We start from the raw sequence: 21,841 nt of genomic DNA, 5'->3' as shown, positions 1-21,841 counted from the left end.
ATCGTTCATTTACATGACATGGTATTTACAGGGTGATAGGCTGCTCTGTACACATTCTAAAACCTCTTTGCCTGTTTTCCTCTTCCCACTTGACTGTTAATGCATTTTTCCAATCTTTTATGGATACTGTTAGCTCTTCTCAGCAAACAGCCACCTTCTAAGTTTGTTCTTGGTAGGATTTAATAATGTTGATTTGTAAAGAAAGACTTGTGGATTAACATTTTAATTTCCCATTTAAGGAAATTGTTTGATGTTAATTTTCTTATTTTCACATTTATAATAAAGGCAAGGCTTAAACAATACCTAGAAAGAGATGTTAGTTATTCAAGGTTCTCTCTACCACAGAGAAACAATAGGGAATCCTCTCAGGCTGTTAAGCATTGAAAACAGCAGCCACTGATGACTTGAGGAAGTGATGGTGAGCTGGGAGTTACTTTCCTGTACATGACTTGGTTCCCACTGAGCCAGGAAACCTAGATCTTGATTTATTTAAGCAACTGTCCTCACCCACTTGATCTGTAACTTCAAAATGGCCCTGCAGTTTCTTCCATGAGGACTACTGCATCTTTTCTGCCTCCCATTCCCTGGCACCTCACCTTTTCTTCTTCTTTTTAGCAAGTAACAAAAAAGGAGTACCTACTTCCTTAGGTAGTGCCATGAGAAATATCTGAACTTCTTTGCTTGGCGAGAGAGATACCAAAAATACACAGCAGCTCTGGCACCAGCTGACTGTTGTCCAGACTCTAGGTTTTTGCTCTATCAGAATCTCACCTTCACAGCTAATAATTGTGGCTACATTTATTGAGCTCTTACTATATGCCAGGTACTGTGTAACTGTTTTACATAGATAATTTAATCCCCACATCAACCCTTTATGAAGTAGATACTGCTTCCACAGATGAGGTTTATCATTATATGATGGGATTATATATTATCATAGTGATACTTGCTCTCACAATCATCAACCTACTCTACTGTATGCAAAAGGTAAAAGTGTCTGGCACTGAAGCCACAGAAGAAATAATACTCAAGGGTCCTCACTGGGCAAACTAACACTATTCATGGTCACAAAGGAAAGCTCCACAGTGCAACATGCATAACTTGCTCATCAAGTGTTTTAGGACAGAATATGCTGGACTTAGCTGAAATCACTACCTCTGCTTTCAATTCACCCACTCTGAAATACTTTATTTAGAATATAGTCTACATTTAAGGAAAAAAAATAGAAACTGAAGTTTGAGCTTCCTACTTAATCTCAACTATTGAAAAATAAATTTTACAAACCTAAGGAAAGTGTCAGCTAAAAACGTGTTTTTCAAATGTTGAGGACCATGACCGACTTTTTGTAATGAAATAAAAAAGAATAGAAAATAGAGTGCTTTGCTATCATAAGAGTAAGTATTATTTTCTAAAACTTCAGTTTTCAACTATAAATTGATCTAAACTGCTGTTTCGTACAGTGAGGCACAGTCAAAAATCTTTAGCCAACACTGACTGAGACCCACAGTTTTGGCAGAGAAGAGGACAACTAAGTAGAGGCTGGTCCTTGCATTCAGCTGAGTGGTGAGAAAGTGTTTCAGAGACACAGCTCCCTACGAGTCTCCATGGATACCTCCAGATATGTATCCTTTAAATATCTTCTTTTTTTATTCTCCCCATCTAAACTGTCTCAAGGACCAGCCTTTCATTCCACTGAGAGGTCTCTCTACCTTTTCTGATCCACTGTCAGTAAAATATGCTTTCTTCTTTCCTTTGGATCACTATCATAGCCTCTCCATGGGTTTCCTTGCCCCCAAGATTCCTTTATTCACCAATCCACGTTTTCTACCTCTGCCAGCCATCGTTCCAATAACACCACTTGCATTTAGTAACCTTGTCTATAGAAAATCAAGTCCAAACTCTTCTCTTTTACCTTAACCTTCTTGTCTTCGTGATCTGCACTTTCTAACATTCTTTTGATTGTACCGTTCAACTATTTATTCAGTGTTTCTATGCCTAGCTTGCTTCTCCAAATTCTATCTCAAGTCCTAACTCTCCCATAAAGCCTTTTTTGTTGCTCCTACAGTTCAGGCCTCTGTCTTTCTAGAATTCCTAGAAATGAGACATACTGTACACATATCTCTCTACCTCATTACCATAATCTAGCTTTATGTGATTTTTTTTTTCTTCAATAATTAGTGATCAGTTTGACAGCAAGGCCTATCTTTTATTTTCACATTAAGAGTTACAATGCTAACAATAATGGCATTAGTGAGTATTAACTATGTTCCAAGTGTTAACACATATTATTATGTATGTGTTACATATTTAGCATGTATTATTTCTAAACCTGACAACAACCCTGTAATATAAGCACTGATATCTCTTTTTTATAGTTCCTGGTGCAGGTGGCATAAACTCAATCCTTTATTGATAGAATGAGACTAATATAAATTTTTACAGAAGTTAAAAAAAAATTAAAGTCAAGTCTTCTCTCTCTTGCTCTTACTTTCTCTCTGCCTCCCTTCATTTTTCCCTCCCTTTCTGTCTCAAAAGGATGTTCAATGAGTAGTTTTCTTACGTTTTGTGAAGCAATGTGGATTCCCCGAACATCACTATGTTACTCACATTCATTCATTAATTGTGGGGCTCTGGTGGCACCACTGTTAAGCGTTTGGCTGCTAAACAAAAGATTGGCAGTTCAAATCCACCAGCCGCTACTTGGAAACCCTACAAGGCAGTTCTACTCTGTCCTATAGGGTCGCTGTGAGTGAGAATCAATTTGACAGTAACAGGTTTGGGTTTTTAGGGTAAGCCCTAGGGACAGAGACATAATAGTATCTCAAGGGGCTTTAAATTTATGGCTGCAGGAAGACCTAGGAACAAATACTTAAAATGTTCTATGAAACAGTGCTATAAGAGGGATATTTACAAAGTTTCAAAAGATCACAGAAGTAAAAAAAAAAATTTAATTTCTGTCTGGGATTTGGTGGAAAGACTTTTGAGAAAAAATTGTTTTTCAGCTGGACCTTGAAGGAACATGTGAAAGATTGGAAAAGAGAAGGATATTCCCCGTAGCTAACACAAGTAGAGTCCTGGATATATGACAAAGTCCCAAAGTTTGGAAAATAATAAGCCTGAAAGGAAAAGGCTCTTGGAATATCTGTTCTACCAGTTTAAAAAAAATTACCTATGTCTCATCATTCTAAGATATACAATTACACTTTTTTTTTAAATTTTAGTATTTCAAAAATCAGGATTAGTCAAGAAATTAGTAGCATCTTAGCACTGTGTCACAGTTAAACATGCAGTATTTTTTCTTCTTAGAGGGACATAAAATAATGGTGTGTATTATAGTTGGTAGTGTCTAAAACTCAATGAAACACAGTCTCATAGTCATATCCAGAGATGGGTCCTTTCAGGTTAGAAGAACGTGACTTTATGAGAAGGCTCATTTTATGACCTAGCAACAGAACACAGCAAAACCACAGCCTGCGCTTCTGCAGGGGGTATAACGGCACATGTTGCATTAAATTCTTCTCCTAGAGATCTACCGGGTAGCTAGTTCATTATAGCGAAAATCCCATAAATTACTTTCTTTGTTTTCTTTTTTATTTAGTTTTATTTTACCCTGGTCTATGTCAAGTTTATAGGATTAAAAAGAAACAATGAGGAATTGGCAAAAGTTATGTGATAGATATATCTAAAACAATGATCTAAAGAGAAAATAAAAAGCTATTGAAGCTGCTTATGTACAACCAGAAACCTCACGGGATTTGTTTCCTTGGTTTGGAGGTTTAGGGTCATGGTTTCATGGGATATCCCAGTTAATTGGCCTAATAATATGTTTGGTGTTTCCGTTTTCCTCCTAGTTCATTATGAAGTGCCTGGGGTCTTAAAAGCTTGCAAGTGGCCATTCAAGGTACAACAACTGGCCCCTATTTGTCTCGAGCAACAGAGGGAGAAGGAGAGTCAGGAATAGGAGGAGAAAATGGAATGTGTGGTCAGTTGCTTCCAGGAACAACTGCTTCCCTTGTCATGAGCCCAGAAGAAATGGATGGTGCCTGACTACCACTACTGAACATTTTCATCAAAGATTCTATACAAGGATTCTGATCAAAAGGTGGAAAAGCAGAATAGAACTTAAAATTCTTATGGAATGCAGACTTTTTGAAGCCATGGAGGCTGGATGAACGCCTGAAGCTACTGCCCTGAGATAATCTTTAAACCTTAAACCAAATATAATCCCTGAAGTCTTCTTAAAGACAAACAATAGTTAGCTTAACTAGTAAAAAATGTCTGCCTCAAGCACTGTAGTCTTTTAAGAACTATCTGTATGGGATCAAATTGACAACAGCAACTTGAAAAATTAAATAGAAACCTTAGGGGGCAGTGAGTTTATGTTAATGCGGGAGGAACAACTTGGAAAATGAGGGTAAGAACCGTTGTACAACTCAAAGAATATAATCAGTGTCACTGAATTTTAGCTGTAGAAATTGTTGCATTGGTGTATGTTCTGTTGTGTAAATTCTCAATAACAACAAAAATAAATTATAAAAAAACAAACAAACAATGGGTATCATATGTATGCTCGGATGGTGAGCATAATCTTAATATGTAACAGCTGCCAAAGAGCTGAATGGCTTCTGGCAGACACAGTAATAAATGAAGACAAAGGGTCTTACTTTATTTAAACCTTTGTCACTTATTAAAGTAATTGTGCCCATTTAAATAGAATTTGGTATTGACTTAGCAAAGCAATACTTTTGGGGCTCAAGCCATGAATTTTTCAATGAAACTAATGGCAATTACAATTTTTTTTTCTTATGACAATCTACACTAATAAGTTTTAAAGTCCTAATTACCTTCATTAGATAAGGAAAAGCTACATACTACACTGATTTTTAAAAATGTGCGAGTTATTTTTTGGCTTCCTATTTTCTCAGTTGTTAATGGCAGTAAATTATTTGTCTTACGTACAGAAGAGGACATCTATTCTAAGATCACCAGATTCAGGCTGTTGTTGTTAGTTGCTGTCAAGTCATTCCGACTCATGGAGACCCCATGTGTGCAGAACAGAACTACTCCATAGGGTCTTCAAGCACCTCTGGGTGGGTTCGAACTGCCAATCTTTCAGTGAGTGATGCTGTCTCTCACTAAAGTGAATAATTAGGGGGAACATTAACTTCATAATTTTATTGATTCCTTAAGCTGAAAATAGAGTCCCTGGGTGGTGCAAACGGTTAACGCTCGGCTGTTAACAGAAAGGTTGGGTGTTTCCAGAGCATCTCCGATGAAAGTCTTGGTGATTTACTTCTGAAAAAGCAGCCACTGAAAATTCTATGTCAGTTCTACTCTTATACACATGAGGTCAACATGAGTCAGAACTGACTCGCTGGCAACTGGTATTTTTAAGCTAAAACAGCAGTCTGCTTTATGAAGTTGTCAAGCCACACTTACTAAAAAGAAAGAATAGAAAGGAAGAAAAACGTACTACCATTAAAAAAATTGCTGTGAGTTGATTGGAGGGGAGGCAAAAATAATAATTTATATAATTTTAAAATATACAGTTAAATATGAAGTTCCATGAGTTTGTTCATTTAAACTCACTTATGAAAATTTCTCATGTCCTAAACTATGATTATTGAATAGATATAGATGGCATAAAAATGTAAGAATGAAATCTACATGAAGAATGTCTTAGTGAGATTTAGAAGCCTTGCAAAATGAAACTTTCCATGGATAGATTTTCTCCAAAGGGGAAGAGGGACCTTACCTTCTGGAAATGATTATTACATAGGAGTCATTTCAGCAATTAGAAGGACCTCATGTGTTGGGATGAATCATGTCAGTGAAGTTTGTGGCTATTCTGTATCCTTCATCAGTGTATCAAATGAATCTTTTATTGAATCCAGTATTTCCAGCATTACTGGGCATTTTAGATAAAATGCTTTACACATGGCTACATTTAAAAGAACATACTCTCCCGAAATATTTTTAGTTAATCTTTCTTTAATATTTGCTCATCATTTCCCAGTGAAAGAAATGTTGAAAAAGCTCTGTGGTACCTATGTGATTATTAATTTTGTTGCTACTTAATTAATTCATAAAATACTTGTTGAACACCCTCTATAGTCAAAGTTTTTGTGCTAAATCTTGTTTGGAGGAGTGGGCTGGAGCTGGACAGGGGTACAAAGATGGGTCAGGAAAGTTTCTTCCACCTTAAAGACTTACTTATGACCGCTAATAATACAAAATACAAAGAGTAACAGCAAAGGTGGTGCTACTGGAATTCAGAAGCCCAGAGGACCAAGAGATTACTTTCAGAGACTGGATAGACCAAGCCAGGCTGAAATCACAGAGGAAGCAAAGATGCAAAGCCAAGAACATATAGGGCATTCAAGAGGCAGGAAGTGGTTAATTTAGCTCATGTATGGTCTCTGAAAGGAAGAGAAACACATGCATGCAGCTAGAGAGGTAGGTAACCAACATATTATACAATGCACTAGAAGCCAAGCTAAAGAATTTGGGTTGCCCTTCCAGAGGCCCTGAAGCTCCCCTTAAGGTTTCTCAGTAGGGAGCTATTAGAACAACTAATAGGACCATAGCATATAAGATGATGGGGGTGTAGATAAAGATGAGAAAGAAAATAAAAGGATTGAGGCCAAGGGAATAATGTAGGCTAAGGTAATTAGAGATTGAATTAGTATAACAGCAATGGTAAGAAAGAGGAAAGAATGGATGGAAGAGGTGCTGTGTAGGCTGACCCAGTGGGAAAGGAAGAGAAGGGAAAAGTCAAGACAATGTTATGGTTCTAGCCTAGGGGCTGGTAATTCTACAAAGACAAATAGAAAATGCAAGAAAACCTGAAATTCAAGATGAGTTTAGTTTATTTCATATTAAACCTGAGGTGATAGCCAACCAGAAATGCCCAGAGTCCTTGGAAAAGGAAGATTGAAGTTTACTTAAGGTACAGAGAATGTTAACTAAGGTTACAAACTGGAGTTGATAATCAAGTAACGAAGACAAAAAATGTACGTATAGTTTGTGTAGAGTCCCTGGGTGGTTTAAATGGTTAACATGCTTGGCTACTAACCGAAAAGTTGACAGTTTGAGTCCACCCAGGGGCGCCTTAGAAGAAAAACCTAGTGATCTACTCCTGAAAAATCAGTCATTGAAAACCCTATGGAGCACAGTTCTACTCCCAAACACATGGGGTTACCCTGAGTCAGAACTGACTCAACAGCAATTGGCTAGTTACAGTATATGTAGTTAACTGTGGAAATCAGAATAAGAAAAGTACAGAGTTCTCTGGGATTTCAGAGGAAAGAAAGATTATTTTCAGATGAAGTTAGGGACTTAATGGTCTAGCATTCAGAAAGACTTGCTAGAGTTGGGCTAGGATTTTGACAGGCAGAGATGGAAAAAGAAAGAATTCCAGAAGAAGAGGGCATTCCAAGTGTCAGAAAGACACTAGTAAAGACAGTGAGATTATAAAATGCAGCTGCTATTTGTGAGGGAATGACTAGGACATCAACGTGCTTGGAACTTTGCGTATACAGAAGACTGGGGAGCTAGCAGGATAGAAATGGAGGAGCCTATTTCTGACTAAGCAAAATGACAACAAAATAATCAGCCAAATTGCTCTATTTAAGCCAATCCAATGAATGTCCGAGACTAAGTGCTTTGTTAAACTAATTGTTTATTGAGTCATTGAACTCTAATGAGTAGCTCAATTACAATATGTTCCCAATATAACCTGGTCATCTTAATTTTTTGAACTTCAGCACCTAAACATCTTAAAGCCCTGTGCTCTTGAGACTTGGAAGGGGTCCTAGAGATTATTTAGTCCAGTAGTCTGCCTGATGTCTGAACAGTAAATACAGTGGCTGATTTATATATACATACATAGATGTGTGTGTGCATGTGTATTTGAAAATAATACCTGTATTTTATGTCAAGAACACCACATTTTATTTTTTTAATGTAAATGCTAATGAAAAGAAGTATTTCAGAACTGCAGGAAGAAACTTGTTCTTTGGCTTACTTAATTAAATTTTTAAAATTGGAAAACTTTTTCATTCTTTGTAAGGAAAAAGAAAAGCATTTTCAAAATGCTCAAATGAAAGTATTCTTTTCCTTTTCCCCCCACAGTAAAACCATTAAATATGCATCCTCTGAACACCAGTGACAATTAATATACAATTCAACACTAATAATTCTCAGAGCAGTTACTTTCAGCAAGTAATGAAATACATGTACCTCTACCCACAAGTCAAGATGCCCTGGTGGCGCAATGGTTAAGTGTTCGGCTGCTAAGTGACAGGTCTGCAGTTTAAACCCACCAGCCACTCTGTGGGAGAAAATACCTGCGCCTGTAAAATTTACAGCCTAGGAAATCCAATGTGGCAGCTCTGCTTTGTCACACAGGGACACTATGAGTCTGACTTGATAGCACACAACAACCCACAAGTCATGACCTCAGTATTATTTATGAATGATTCCATGATTCTAAAAAAGGCTTTTTCTCTCAATAGCTGATTAAAATAAAACCAAAAAACCCAAAACCCACTGCTGTCAAGTCGATTCCGACTCACAGCAACCCTATAGGACAGAGTAGAACTGCCCCACAGGGTTTCCAAGGAGCGCGTGGTGGATTTGAACTGCAGACCTTTTGGTTGGCTGCCATAGTTCTTAACCACTACACCACCAGGGTTTCCAGAACAAAACAAAGTTCTCCAAAATAAAAAGAATAAGAAGCTTGCATTGCCCAAGGCAAATGCAAATAAAACTCCCAAATGAAGAGGAGGCTGAAAGAAAACAATACCTATCTGGGAGTTTTGCCAAACCTCTATTTTAATGAACTTTACGCAGAGATACAGGAAGAACATTATGCTGGAAATGCAGAAATCAACTCAGCATTACTGGCAGCAGTACATTTTAGCCTACAGCACACAAACGGTTAATCAGAAATGCAAACTGGAGTTGCATTAAACATGCTCTGTTTGTCATTCAACTAGCTTTGTTTTAATGGCAAAGGCATTACTGAAATAGGATGAGTACTTAAACTTTATTATGGAAATAAATGTTGCTCTAAAAGTGTTCCTTGACAAGAAGAATATGCTGTGAGGAGTTACTGAATTTCCTGTTCAGAACAATTCTCTATGTGCCCGATATTTTCAGGCAAAGTTTCCACAAAATTAAATATGGCTTTCCCCCTTGTAAGAGCAAACCTCAAACAAACCTTAAATAATGGCTTCTTTGCATGCTACGGTTAATCGGCTTTCATTATGCTTAATGTACTGTTAATAGTCTCCTATGGCAAGATGGTGATATTAAATGTGAGACTAAAACATCCATGATACCACCTTGAATTTGCTATAGCGCCTTTTATCTGAGGGCTCAAAGCACTTCATGTGTCTGATATTCTTATTCAGTATCTCCTTGAGGTGTATTATCTGCATTTTATGGTTTGAGGACACTGAGGTACGAAATGACTAAGGGAAATGAGATTATTTCCAGAGCTCACACTAAGCACAAATCAGATGTCTCCCCTGGAGGACTGAGCGCTCTCTCCCTCTAGTCTAGGCTGCCTCCAAGATGGCTGCACTGACTTCTCTGGACCAAACACTGACTGCATCTTCTCTAGGCCTTTCCTTCAAGTGATTGTCTCCCTTACCTGAACACCGTCAGATGCAGGGATGTAACTTGCCCTTTTAAACGTGTCTGTCACATTTCTGAGGATTTCCACAGACATCAGAAGATCGCCTGCATAGAAATTTTTCCTCTGAGTTAAATCCAACAGTGTCTTGGTCACCTGGGACATCCCATCACCTGCCAGGACTCGCTGCCCCTTAGCAAGGTGTTCTTTAATCTGTGATGGTCAAAAGAACAGAATAAAAATATCAGAATCTTCATTATTATTTCTCTACATATCTTGATCAAGCAAATGTATTTAAAGTTAGTCAACTTTAAAATAGTCTGGCAATACTTGGGAGCATTTCAAAACTGTAAGTTGTGTGCATCTCACTCTCAGATGGGTAAACGTCCCAAATGCAGAAAACTAATGAGCATATACCATTTGGCAAGCTTGACAGTCTTGCCAGTTCTAGTTCTCAGAATCCACAATTCAACACATTGGGGAAAATGAGTATTAATTTAGGTTTCTAATTGAAGTAAATATAAAATACTTTGAAAGGTGTGATCAAAGATGAGAAATTATAAATACTTCAAAATATCCATTTTTATCAACAAGCTGAACTTATACCGTTTTTGCCTTTCCTCTTAATATAAACACATCTTTATATAACAACAAAAACAAAATTGTCACAAGAACAATTTCAGCTTAAGAAAAGATCTCCAAACTTTAGGGACTACTATGGCATGATTGAAAGTAGATTACTTTAGCTGTATTTAAAAAAAAAAAAAAACCAACAACTCTCAGCTAAGTCTTTAGCAGAACAACAGACTATTAAGTTGCAAGACTTAAATTAGTTTGACGACCAGTGATGTCTGCTGTCAATTTTCATATATGCTTACCTTACAGTTTAAGGGAAGAAAATCATCGTATTATAATGTGGAGGAATGGTAAGGTAAGAGTAGATAAAGAGATACCAAGGATCCATTATAATTTTGCTTGTTTACTGAAAGGTTAATCTTCATCTTCCCATAGCTAAATTTGTGATAAAATTAACTCATCAAAAGATCATAAAGTATATTGATGATGGTTGCACAACATGATTGATGTAATTGGTATCACTGAATTGCACATGTGAAAATGTTGAATTGGCAAATGTTGTGGTATATATATTTTTATAACAATAAAAAGAAAAAAATGGAAAAAAGATCATAAAGTAATCAAGAACTAACACACCACAGAAAAATTAAAATATAAAGGTTAAAGTGAAATAAGCATAACTATCAATTTCTTATTTCCCATTTTCATTAAAACAGGGCCAACAAGTCCTTCAAAGAATGACAATCTCACTAATCAAAAAGAAATTCAAAAAATATATTCACTAAAGTGTCATTTTGACACTGTAGATATTTTACAACTGTTACACTTTTCTTTAGTCTCTATCACTCTTTAAAAATATTTTATTAAAATAAAAATCTTCACAGACATACTCTAGTTTCATTGTTTTGTGCTAAAAAACATATTTAAGTAGTTTATTTCTTCCCATTTTCTTCTTTCATTTTTTTCCCTGTCTCCTCTCAGTGGCAGCCATCAACCACTGACTAAAGTCCAAACAATTAGCATGGCGTCAGTGATGAGCCCTTGCCTATCTTTTTAGTCTCAACGCTCATTTCTCTTTAAGTGGAAGTGACTTTAGAGTATTTAATCATGATACAGCCACAGCACTGGCCAATCAGAAAGGACATCTACCAATCAGAGTAGAAGCCAGCTGGTTTGCCATGAATACCAGGCTGAATCCAGCTCTGCTTCTAAGCTACTGATAACTACTTGCGATTTTCTGCTCAGGTCATATGCTCCACGCCTTTATGTTTTTGCACTGGATAGTCTATCCTCCTTCCTTTCATTACTTTGTGTTTATAAACCACTCAGATTTGATCCTGATTCTTCTAAATATCTGAACAGAGTTAATCAATTCCTTCTCTGTGCTATCACTTATCTTATACATACTGGGTTCTTATCACAGTGAATTATAATTATTTGTTTATATATTTTTCTGCCTCTCCTTTATAATAAAAGCCTTATAGAGGAGGAGGCTTGGACTATTTTGTTTACTGTTATATTCCTGGCTCCTAGAGAAATAACTCAATATACCACATGAATGAATTAATTAAATGAATGAATAAGTCAACTTCCTGCTATGCTCACATTAGGTCCTAGGATTAAATCAGACACACTTGAAAGCTTTCCTAACTCACTCATAACACAGTCCATAGCAAACACTAGTATCAAATACCACCAATTGCCATAGTTGATTCTGACTCGTGGTAACCCTTGTGTGTTGGAGTAGAACTGTGCTCCATAGGGTTTTCAATAGCTGATTTTTTCAGAAGTAGATCACCAGGACTTTCTTCCAAGGCACTTCTTAGTGGACTTGAACCTCCAACCTTTCAGTTAGCAGCCCAGTGCATTAACTGTTTACATCACCCCGGACTTCTGTCAAATAGTGTGAGATAAAATAAACTACCTGCCTTAAAGAGACAGTGTAGCCTCTGAGCTGGAAGGTATCTGGTTCAGTAGGTGGAATATGAAGAAAATTTTGAAGCGTAATGAAGTTAATAGGATCTAATCTTAAAAACAACAAACAAACAAAAAAAAAACCTAAAATTCAGTCTTTAGTGTTTTGCCAGTGATATAAATCACAGCTGTAACACTCAAAGCTGTAGAAGATTTAAATTGTTCCCCATTAGGAATTGAATGCAGCAATGGTTTACCTTGCTTGTCAAGGTAAACAATATCTGACTGCTTCAAATCAGACATTTATTATTTTGGTAATCCTTACCCATTTCTGTGAGAGATCTAACTTGTACAGATCTAACTTAGCCTTCCTCTCAAACAAAAGAATCACAACACTGACCTGAATCTTGAGGAATAAAGCATGTAGACATGTTTTCTGTTTGTAATAAAATAGATACAGAAGGCACTGAATGCCTCAAGTACTCAGAGACAGGAAAGCCAGTCTTTCACCTCTGGGTCAGCACCAAATCTGGCCAGAGTTAGTAGTAAATTAACGTCATTGCCACCTGACAGCTGCTTAGCAGGCTTATGTGGAGTGAGCTATTCTCAGTCCAGCTTTTAGCAGACAGGTGTCTAGATCACAACACCAGCCCTCACAGCTGGTACTAATTAGCATCCTTCCTGGTATGTTAGAAGACAGCACCCAGAGCAAATATATTCTAATATTTTTATACACTGGTGTGGACTATTACTAGCATCTATAAAGAGGATACAGTGTTTGGATAAGATATATTTCCATCAATAGCATATTTAGTTGAAAGGCAATTTCCACTTTCTTGATCCTCCCTTCACAATACAGGCACACTTTAAAATTTCTTACCTCACGTCTATCCTTTTGCTACCTTCATCTAGAATGGCAAATCCATGTATTATCTGCTAGGCTGTTTGTCTCTTCTCTGGATTATGAAGTAGTTGAGTCCAAATTGGGTTTGTCCACTTTATCTTTTCCCCATTTCAAATTGTCCTTTACTTGCATTCTACCTGTCCTTCTATATTTTTATCTCTATGAAAGAAATGTCCTTCTTCATTAAGATAAAAAACAGTTACCATTGAGTCGATTCCTACTAATGACGACCCTATCTGTGTCAGAGAAGAATTGTGCTCCAAAGGGTTTTCAGTGGCTGATTTTTTGGGAAGTAAATCACCTAACCTTTCTTCCAAGACGCCAAACACCAACCTTTCGGGAAGCAGCTGGGCTCGTTAACTATTTGCACCACCTGGTAGCCCCCTCCTTTTATGATTTTGAATCCAATCCTTTCTTCAATCTTGCCCTCTGTGAAAAATATAGTCTGATGTTGTTTATCTTATTTAAAAACCAACTTCCCATATTTATACTTCTTTCAACTACTGTCTTCTCTGTTTCTCTTCAAAATCAGTGACGTTATAAGCATGAGATCTGGTTTCTACCTCACAACCCTGTAAGTTACATATTAAATTTGCTAATTACCTACTCTGTGGAAATCTTGCTAGTATGTTAAGTTTAAAGAGCAGCCGGAGTCATAAAACTTGTGTTTAAATTGTGGTTTTACTGCTTACTACATAGGATCACTAGGCAAATTATTACCTCTCTCCTAGGATTATTAGATTGATTCATCTGTAAAAAGAAGCAAATATCATGTTTGTTATTATGAGTTAATACAAGGATCGAGATTAAAGCAATGGGTAGGAAACTTAGAACATGGCTGATATTCAGTGAATGTTTTCCTCCTCTTCTCCACATCCTCAATTTCCAGCTCCTCTAAATATTAGCTCAGTAATGTTTCTCGTATTTATCCTTTTTACCTATGGATGTGAGATAGATCCTGGTTCATTCATCTCACTCATTATAATAGTCTCCTAACTTGTCTTGCTGAGTCTTCCTCTGTGCCAAACTATGCTATCTTTTACACTTCTGAACCTCTCTCTTCCCTGCTTAAAAACAAAACAAAACCACTACCAAAAAAATCCCTCCAATTCCATATCAAATCAAAAACAGCCTCAGCAGTTTGACTTATAAGACCCTTCAAATACGGCTCCAAGTTTTGATTCCAATCTTTGGTCTTACGATCTCACTTTATCTACCTCAACCCTACTCAACCACTATTTCTTTTTAAATTTCCTACCTTTTTGTTAGCAGCTGAGCTCTTAACAATTGTACCACCAGGGCTCCACTTCTATTCAGTTAGAAAAATTACTTGTACTCTTTCAGCTTTATTGCTGTTTAGTATTTTAATCCATCCTGTTTTGAATTCCTCAAATTGTCCCTACTATTATTACTATTACTGATTTTTAAGATAATAATATTTGTAACCAATTTCTTTATTAACTATTGCTTCTTCATATTTGCTTCTTTCATTCTATTCCTTTTTTTCTGGGTGAATTTTCCTTTTTTTTTTCCTAATCTTTTAATGATTATTTTAGTAAGGTTCTATGAACGACTATTTCAATTTTGACTTACTTTTTTTCACCTACCTTACTTTTGATTGATCTTTTAGATGGGGATGGTTTTATCTTCTCCTTAGCATTTTCAAATTGTGATTTTAGTGCCTTTTTTATTACTGTTGGAAAGTTTGCTGTTAGTCAAATACCCATTCTTTGACAGATATCAATCTTTAATTTGTGGTGGCATTAAGTTTTTTGTTTTTGTTCTAGGTATAATGCAGATTAAGATTATGTGTATTTGCTTTTATTTACTCTGCTTGGGATTTGGGAAACTTTTTTATAATCTGAGTATCTTATCTGTCTTCAACTTTGGAAAATTCCCATGCACTAGCTCATAAAATATTGCCTCTCACTCAATCTCTTCATTGCCTCTTTCTGGAAATCCTATTAAACACACGCCAGGCTTTCTTATTTTAATTTCATTTTATATTTCCATTTCTTTATCTATCTATTCTGGCTTCCAGATCAATAATTCCTTCTTCAACTGTGTCTAACTGGCTAATGATTCTATTCATTGTTATCAATGACAGTATTTTTCACTTACAGAAATTCCATTTAATCCTTTTCATAGTTTTCCATTCTTTAATTGTGATTTATTTTCTTTATTTCATCTCTTAAATTATTTTCAACAAATATTTTATAGTTTGATATTTTCTATTATTTTTACTTCTTGCATTGCTAATTATCCTTATAGCTGCATTTGCTGATTCTCCCTCATGGTATTTTGTCTCATGATATAGATAATCATTGCAAACCTGTATTCAGTGGGATTTATTTTGGTGGGGGGCCTAAAGTCCCTGGCTGGTGAAAGAGTTGTTAGAGACTACTTTTGAGTATATTCCCCTGGGGGGATCTTAGGCAGTTCAATGATCCTGGACCACTTTATGCTAATTTTTATGTTGATTCCTTCTGTCTATGATTCAGGTTAGGCAACAACTTTTCTCTCCCTGCCTTAAAGCCTTGTACAGACAGACTGCAAATTTCTTACACACATCCTACACATGAGGGTGTAAAAAGTTTTTCTAGTCCATGAGACCAGGGCAGAAAGATGGTGCCAGGATTGCAGGAGGCTTGGATATAGCATCACTACTTGTATGGGAGGGAGCCTTGTCAATATCATCAAGAGGGGTTTAGAATCTCAGCCTCCAACACGTAAGGCTTACATATGGTCTGAAACTCCTACAGGCTGCTGAATCATCAGCTTCCCCTTATAGCTTTGGCTCTGATTTTTCCTCCATTTCTGTTACCTAAGTATCTTCCTGTTTTTCATTTGAACACAGCTATAACTCAATATTTGAAAACATATTTTGTTGTAGTTCATCCAAAACTCAGTATGATCTATTAGGTGTCAGCTTGGCCCACCCCACTGTTCCATTACTGCTAGAAGTATGCTAACACCAGCCAGACTGAACTACTCACCATTTTCCAAAGAAACCCTCTGTCTTTGTAACATGATTCATGCTATTCTTGAACTTTAAATGCTCTCCCAAAGTCCTTTTGTTAAATTGTTATCTTTCCTTTCTCCTTCGTGAATTCTTTTTAGATACCTACAATCATGATATGATCTCTACTTGTAAACCCCACAGAAGTAATCTTCCTGTATCTTATATTATTATAGTGTTTGTGTTCTTATCTCATCCATTCTACTAGACTGTAAATTCCTAAAGAGCTTGTACTTTTTTACTCATCTTGGTTTCCTTTGAAATCTCTAGCATATTGTCTGACACACAATAGATAGCTGCTCAAAGTGTTTGCCAAATTGAATTGAAACTACAGAAACTTTTTTTTTCCTTCTGAAGCTATAATCCTCAGAAGTTAACAAAGTCAAACATAGCAGTCCGTGACTATTCAAGATAAAGAAATATGTGGTAATTGAAGAACTTTTATACTTCCTGACAGAACTACTATTTAAAAGACATCCAATTAATATAAACAGGCAAATAATTTCAAAAGCTTACACATCTACAGTTATAGGTATATAATTGCCACCTTTAAGAATAATAACTATTAAAAACAACAATGATATAGCATTATTTGAGTGTCTATTACATGGCAAGCATTGGACTAAGTGTTTTTCATGAGTTATCTTATTTGAGTTGTAAAACAACTCCTTGTGGTGCTATAATTATTGCATTTCACAAATGACAGAATGGAGGCTTATAGAGGCTAATTGTATTTCTAGGATCATCACAAAGCCTGTAAGTAGTAGTTTTACCAAGATTTGAACCCAAGCAGGCTAATTCCAGCGTCAGTACTCTTAACCACTACACTCTTAACTCAGGCTTTATATAGTGCTTTTGGTAGAAACAACCAAAATGCTTAAATATTTAAAAATCATTCTCAGCCATGTTTATGTTAAGGAAACATTAAATCTTTTTGATATGAGGAAAGAATAGGAAAAGCAAGAGATTTGAAGTGACTTACTAGACCCTTGTGGTATTATTGCCAATTATTTGATTAGTAGTCACTATTTTGCAATATAATTTTAAATGTTCCTAAAACCACTTACCAAAGTTTATAAAAGATTTTGTATGTAGTCTTATTCAAACGGAAGTTTAAAAAACCCTAGGCTATATTAAGGATTCTATTTCCCTTGGGTTGTATTTTTCAATTCTCTTAATTTAGTCTCTAAGGTAGTTCAAAAGGTGTTATAATTTTAATATTTCCTTTTGAAATCATAATTACCAGTGATTATCCCTGCTTATATTACAATACTCCAAAGGACAATTCTCACAAGTTTCTGTGTCATTCATATTTAATACTGGTTGACAAGAATAACAGTTGAAAAGAAAAAAAACAAAACCAAAACTGGGGTCTAATAATAATCTACTTTTATAGTTCTAAATTAAGCCTCCTTGTTCTTTATATAGAGAGAAGTGGTGAGGGTCATGGTTTTAAGAGTAGGTGTGTTTCTAAAATAACCTTCTTTTCACTTAATGCCTCCTACTGCCAGCCACAGTTGCCTCTATTGTGTGATTCCTAAAAAAAGGTTTATCATAGTCACTTTGTGCAAATGACACACTTCAAACATCATATATTTATATATTATTTTCAGCATCAACTCCTACAGTCCATCTGTAAGGTATATTAAAGGTTCTCACAGTTTTAAGTGGCTTCAATTAAAAGCTAATTATACAAGGAACTTCTTTTTTATAAAGCAATAATCTAAATATACATCTGTTGCTTCAGTTGATAATTCTGTCATTTTCTAATGCCAAAGCCACTCGCTGGATGATGGTATGCAATTATTTACAGATCTACCTAGCATCTCCAGGAAAGACAGAGATAGTTCTGCATGGTAAAGAAGGCATACTCTGTGTTCTAGTCATGAATAATTCTTAATTTTCCTTTTATATTTGATACAAAGAGCTTGAGTTCACCTTAGAGCTGTCGAAGAACAAGGAGTTAAAATTTGAAAAGACAATTCTTATCTAGAGATAACCTGATAAGGGAGATTTAGTCCAGAATTCTCCTGGGCAATCATATATATGTGGTACAGCACCCAGGATTGTGGCTTCAATAACATGTGGCCATAGGGGAATTGGGTACTCTGCTTTCTTGTCCCAGGAATCCCTGAAGGGAGAGAGAGGATGTCGTGAATTAGAGGACCAGATGGTGCTGTTATGAGAAAAACTTTGCCTACACTGATCAAGAAAACTAAGTCGGCACTGTCATGGATTGAACTGTGTCCTCCTGAAATATGTGTCAGTTGGTTAGGCCGTGATTCCCAGTATTGTGTGTTGTCCTTCATTTTGCGATTGATATGATTTTCCTATGTGTTGTAAATCCTAATCTCTGCCTGTGGTTAATGAGGCAAGATTAGATTATGTTAAAGAGGATTAGGATGGGATGTAACACCCTTGCTCAGGTCACATCCCTGATCCAATGTAAAGGGAGTTTCCCTAGGGTGTGGCCTGCACCACCTTTTATCTTACAGGAGATAAAAGGAAAGGGAAGCAAGCAGAGAGTGGGGGACCTCATACCACCAAGAAAGCAGTGCCAGGAGCAGAGCGCATCCTTTGGACCCGAGGTTCCTGCGCAGAGAAGCTCCTAGACCATGGGAAGACTGATGACAAGGACCTTCCTCCGGAGCCGACAGAGACAGAAACCCTTGCCTTGGAGCTGACACCCTGAATTTGGACTTGTAGCCTTCTAGACTGTGAGCAAATAAATTTCTCTTTGTTAAAGCCATCTACTTGTGGTATTTCTGATACAGTAGTACTAGATAACTAAGACAGGTACACATTATGCATGTTTCACTGCAAAGCATGGAAATTTCCAGAACAAATGTGAGAACACAGTAAATTTGCCTACCCAGTAGGAACTAAGCAACAACTCATTTTGTAGTTCTTGGCTAGTTCATCAAAAATACAATTCCTGAGCAAAAGGTATATAGGTAAGTGAGATTTCTTTTCCTGACACCAAACAAATCCAGAGTTTCTTTTTAATATTCTGAGCCAGGGGACAGAACTAGAGGCTGATGCATGTACCATGAGTGGAAAGCAGTATGGTGGACACAAAGTGGAACCCAAACTTCCAGGAACCTATCCAATAGCAGGTAGAGCTCTAAGTAACTCAGTATTCTCGAAGGCTTTCCCAATTCTATTTTCATTACTTGGATTTTCCAGTTCTAGGGATATTGCAACAGTCGGAATAGGCTAAGTTATGCTGTGATAACAAACACCACCAAAATCTCAGTGGGTAAAAACAACAAAGGTTTATTTCTCACTCACACTATATGTGCAAAACAGGTCAGCAGGGAGGTTCAGCTGTTCATTATAGCCATTCAAGGACCGGGGTTGATGGAGGATAAAAGATCATGCACTAGCAATGACAATCTAAAGTCTGGAGGTGATACAGATCAACCTCCATCAACAACCAATTGGCCAGAGCTAGTCGCATGGGAGCACCTAGCCTCGAGGTGATGGGGAAGTTCAATCTTCCCATGTGCCCAGAAGAGAATTGGATATCACCAAATTTGATATGTCTTATGATGATTATGGGGCCCCAGTGGCACAGTGGTTAAGCATTTGGCTGCTAACCAAAAGGTCAGCAATCTGAATCCACCAGACATTCCTTGGAAACCCTACGGGGCAGTTCTACTCTGTCCCATAGGGTCGCTGTGAGTTGGAATTGACTCAGTGGCAACGGGTTTGGTTTTTTTGGTTTTTATGATGGTCATGGAGCTAACAGTCATTTTACTTCTTTGCCCCTCTCTCACCCCATTATTGCATTCACCCACCAAAACCTCAATCCTAGAGGAAATCTACCACAGTGCTTCTCAAATTTCAATGTTTATATGGATCACAAAGGGAACATTTTAAAATATGGATTTGGATTAAGTAGATGTAGGACAGGGTCTGAGATTCTGCATTTCTAATACATTCCCAAGTGCTGCTGATGTTGTTGGTCCTCAGAAAATATTCTGAATAGCAAGTGTCTATCAAAGGCCTTCTCTGCACCTAAGTAGCTCAACTCTGCTACAGAAAAATTACAACTAAACCTACTAGTTATATTCTAAATTCTTTATTGACAATCTTAGATTGTACTCAATATAGCCTTGTAATTCTGCGTCTTTAATAGGCTTACTTTCAAACTCCTGGAAACTACTCTTTCATACCTTTTCTTTTCCCCTCAAATGATCCACATCTCCTCCTAAATCCTCACTATTAGCTAATGATCCTGCCTATTAGTGGAGAAATGAGAATCCATTAGCTGAAAAATCCATCATCTTTCCCACAGCAAACCTACTAAGGTCTTTTCAGTGCCCATATCTTCCCCATCTTCTTTCCTCCATTTGTAATGGAGCTAGTGTCCTTCCTTTAGGGAAGCCAATTCTTTGACTTTCACTCTGGGTGTCAGTTCTTTTTGCCTTCTTGAATTTTCTTTGATTTTCTTCTTTGTCTCTTAAATCCTTACTGTTATCCTTTCATTGGATCATTTCCTTTAACATACAAAAATATTCTGGTATCTTCCATTTAAAACAAAACAATACGAAAACCTCGCCTGACTTCACATCTCCTTCTAACTGCCCCAATTCTTCTGCTCTCATTCATGACTAAAATCTAGAAAGGGACTGTGATAGCTAATTTTATATGTTGGCTTGGCTAGGCTATGGTACTCGGTTATTTGGTTAAATGCTAGTCTAGAAATTGCTGTAAAATTATTTTGTAGATGTGATTAACATTTACAATCAGTTGACTCTAAGTAAAGGAGATTATTCTCCATAATGTGGGTGGGCCTCTTCCAATCAGTTGAAGGCAAAAAGGCTTTAGGAGCAAAAAACTGAGATTTCCAAGGAGAGGAATTCTGCCTCAAGACTAAAACACTGATATTCCGCTGGAGTTTCCAGCCTGTCATCTGACCTACAGATTTCAGACTCAAGACTGCTGGAATTTCCAGTCTGTCACCTTGCCTACAAATTTTGGACTTGCCTGCACCCACAAGCTTCTGTAGCAATAACTTAAAATAACTCTCTCTCTCTCTATATATAAATATATATTTATATGTATGTATGTATGTATTTCTCTAGAGAACCCTGACTAATACAGGAATAAATATGCAGCCTTTCTTCACCTCCTTATCTCCTGTTCTTTAAGTTGATGACTCTGAAATTTGTATTTCTAGTCCAGGAGCTGAAGTCTGAGCTCTTGACTCCCATATCCAGCTACCTTCTCAATATCTATTATGTGCACAGCTCATTGAACTAATAGCACTATTGACAGCTCCCTTACCTCAACCCATCCCAAGCTATTTCTCATGGCCTTGCCTTCTTCACCTCAGGAAAATGACATCACCATCAAGCAGCTAAACATGTTCACTCAACTTTAATAAAGGACACCATAATGTCTCATCTGGATTACTGCAGCTGACATCACCGATTGCAGTCCTGCCACCCTACAGTCTACTTTTCATGGAACAGCTCTATGACTGTCTTTAATTAGATTAAATCATATCACTCCTCTACCCTCAATGGCTTTCCATCGCAATGAGAATAAAATCAAGTCTTAACAAAGACCTTTAAGATCAAGCATAATTTTTTCCTACTCAGTTCTCCAATCTCATCTCATGACATTCTTCCCACTCAAAACCTTTCAACAAATGTATCTTTTTTTCACTTCGTTAAGGTTAGGTTTGAAGCTCTTTGGCACAGTGGTTAAGAGCTCATCTGTTAATCAAAAAGTTCAGCAGTTTGAATCCACCCTATGAGGCAGTTCTACTCTGTATTAT

The 21,841-nt window shown here is 36.8% G+C and overlaps 1 protein-coding gene across 2 annotated transcripts in view; it reads right to left on the bottom strand.

Moving 5' to 3' along the window:
- Positions 1-21,841, bottom strand: part of ADGRB3 (adhesion G protein-coupled receptor B3) — a 795,950-nt gene that overhangs the window by 381,669 nt on the left and 392,440 nt on the right. For both annotated transcript variants that reach the window (XM_004381354.1, XM_004381355.1), the window contains one exon: positions 9,659-9,853. In XM_004381354.1, the coding sequence (XP_004381411.1) occupies positions 9,659-9,853 (195 nt within the window). The remainder of the gene's footprint in view (positions 1-9,658; positions 9,854-21,841) is intronic.

Source organism: Trichechus manatus, unplaced genomic scaffold (genome assembly GCF_000243295.1).
Source record: "Trichechus manatus latirostris isolate Lorelei unplaced genomic scaffold, TriManLat1.0 scaffold00083, whole genome shotgun sequence".
NCBI lineage: Eukaryota > Metazoa > Chordata > Mammalia > Sirenia > Trichechidae > Trichechus > Trichechus manatus.
Note: the sequence above shows the minus strand (reverse complement) of the source record. Positions and strands in the feature narration are given on the sequence as shown.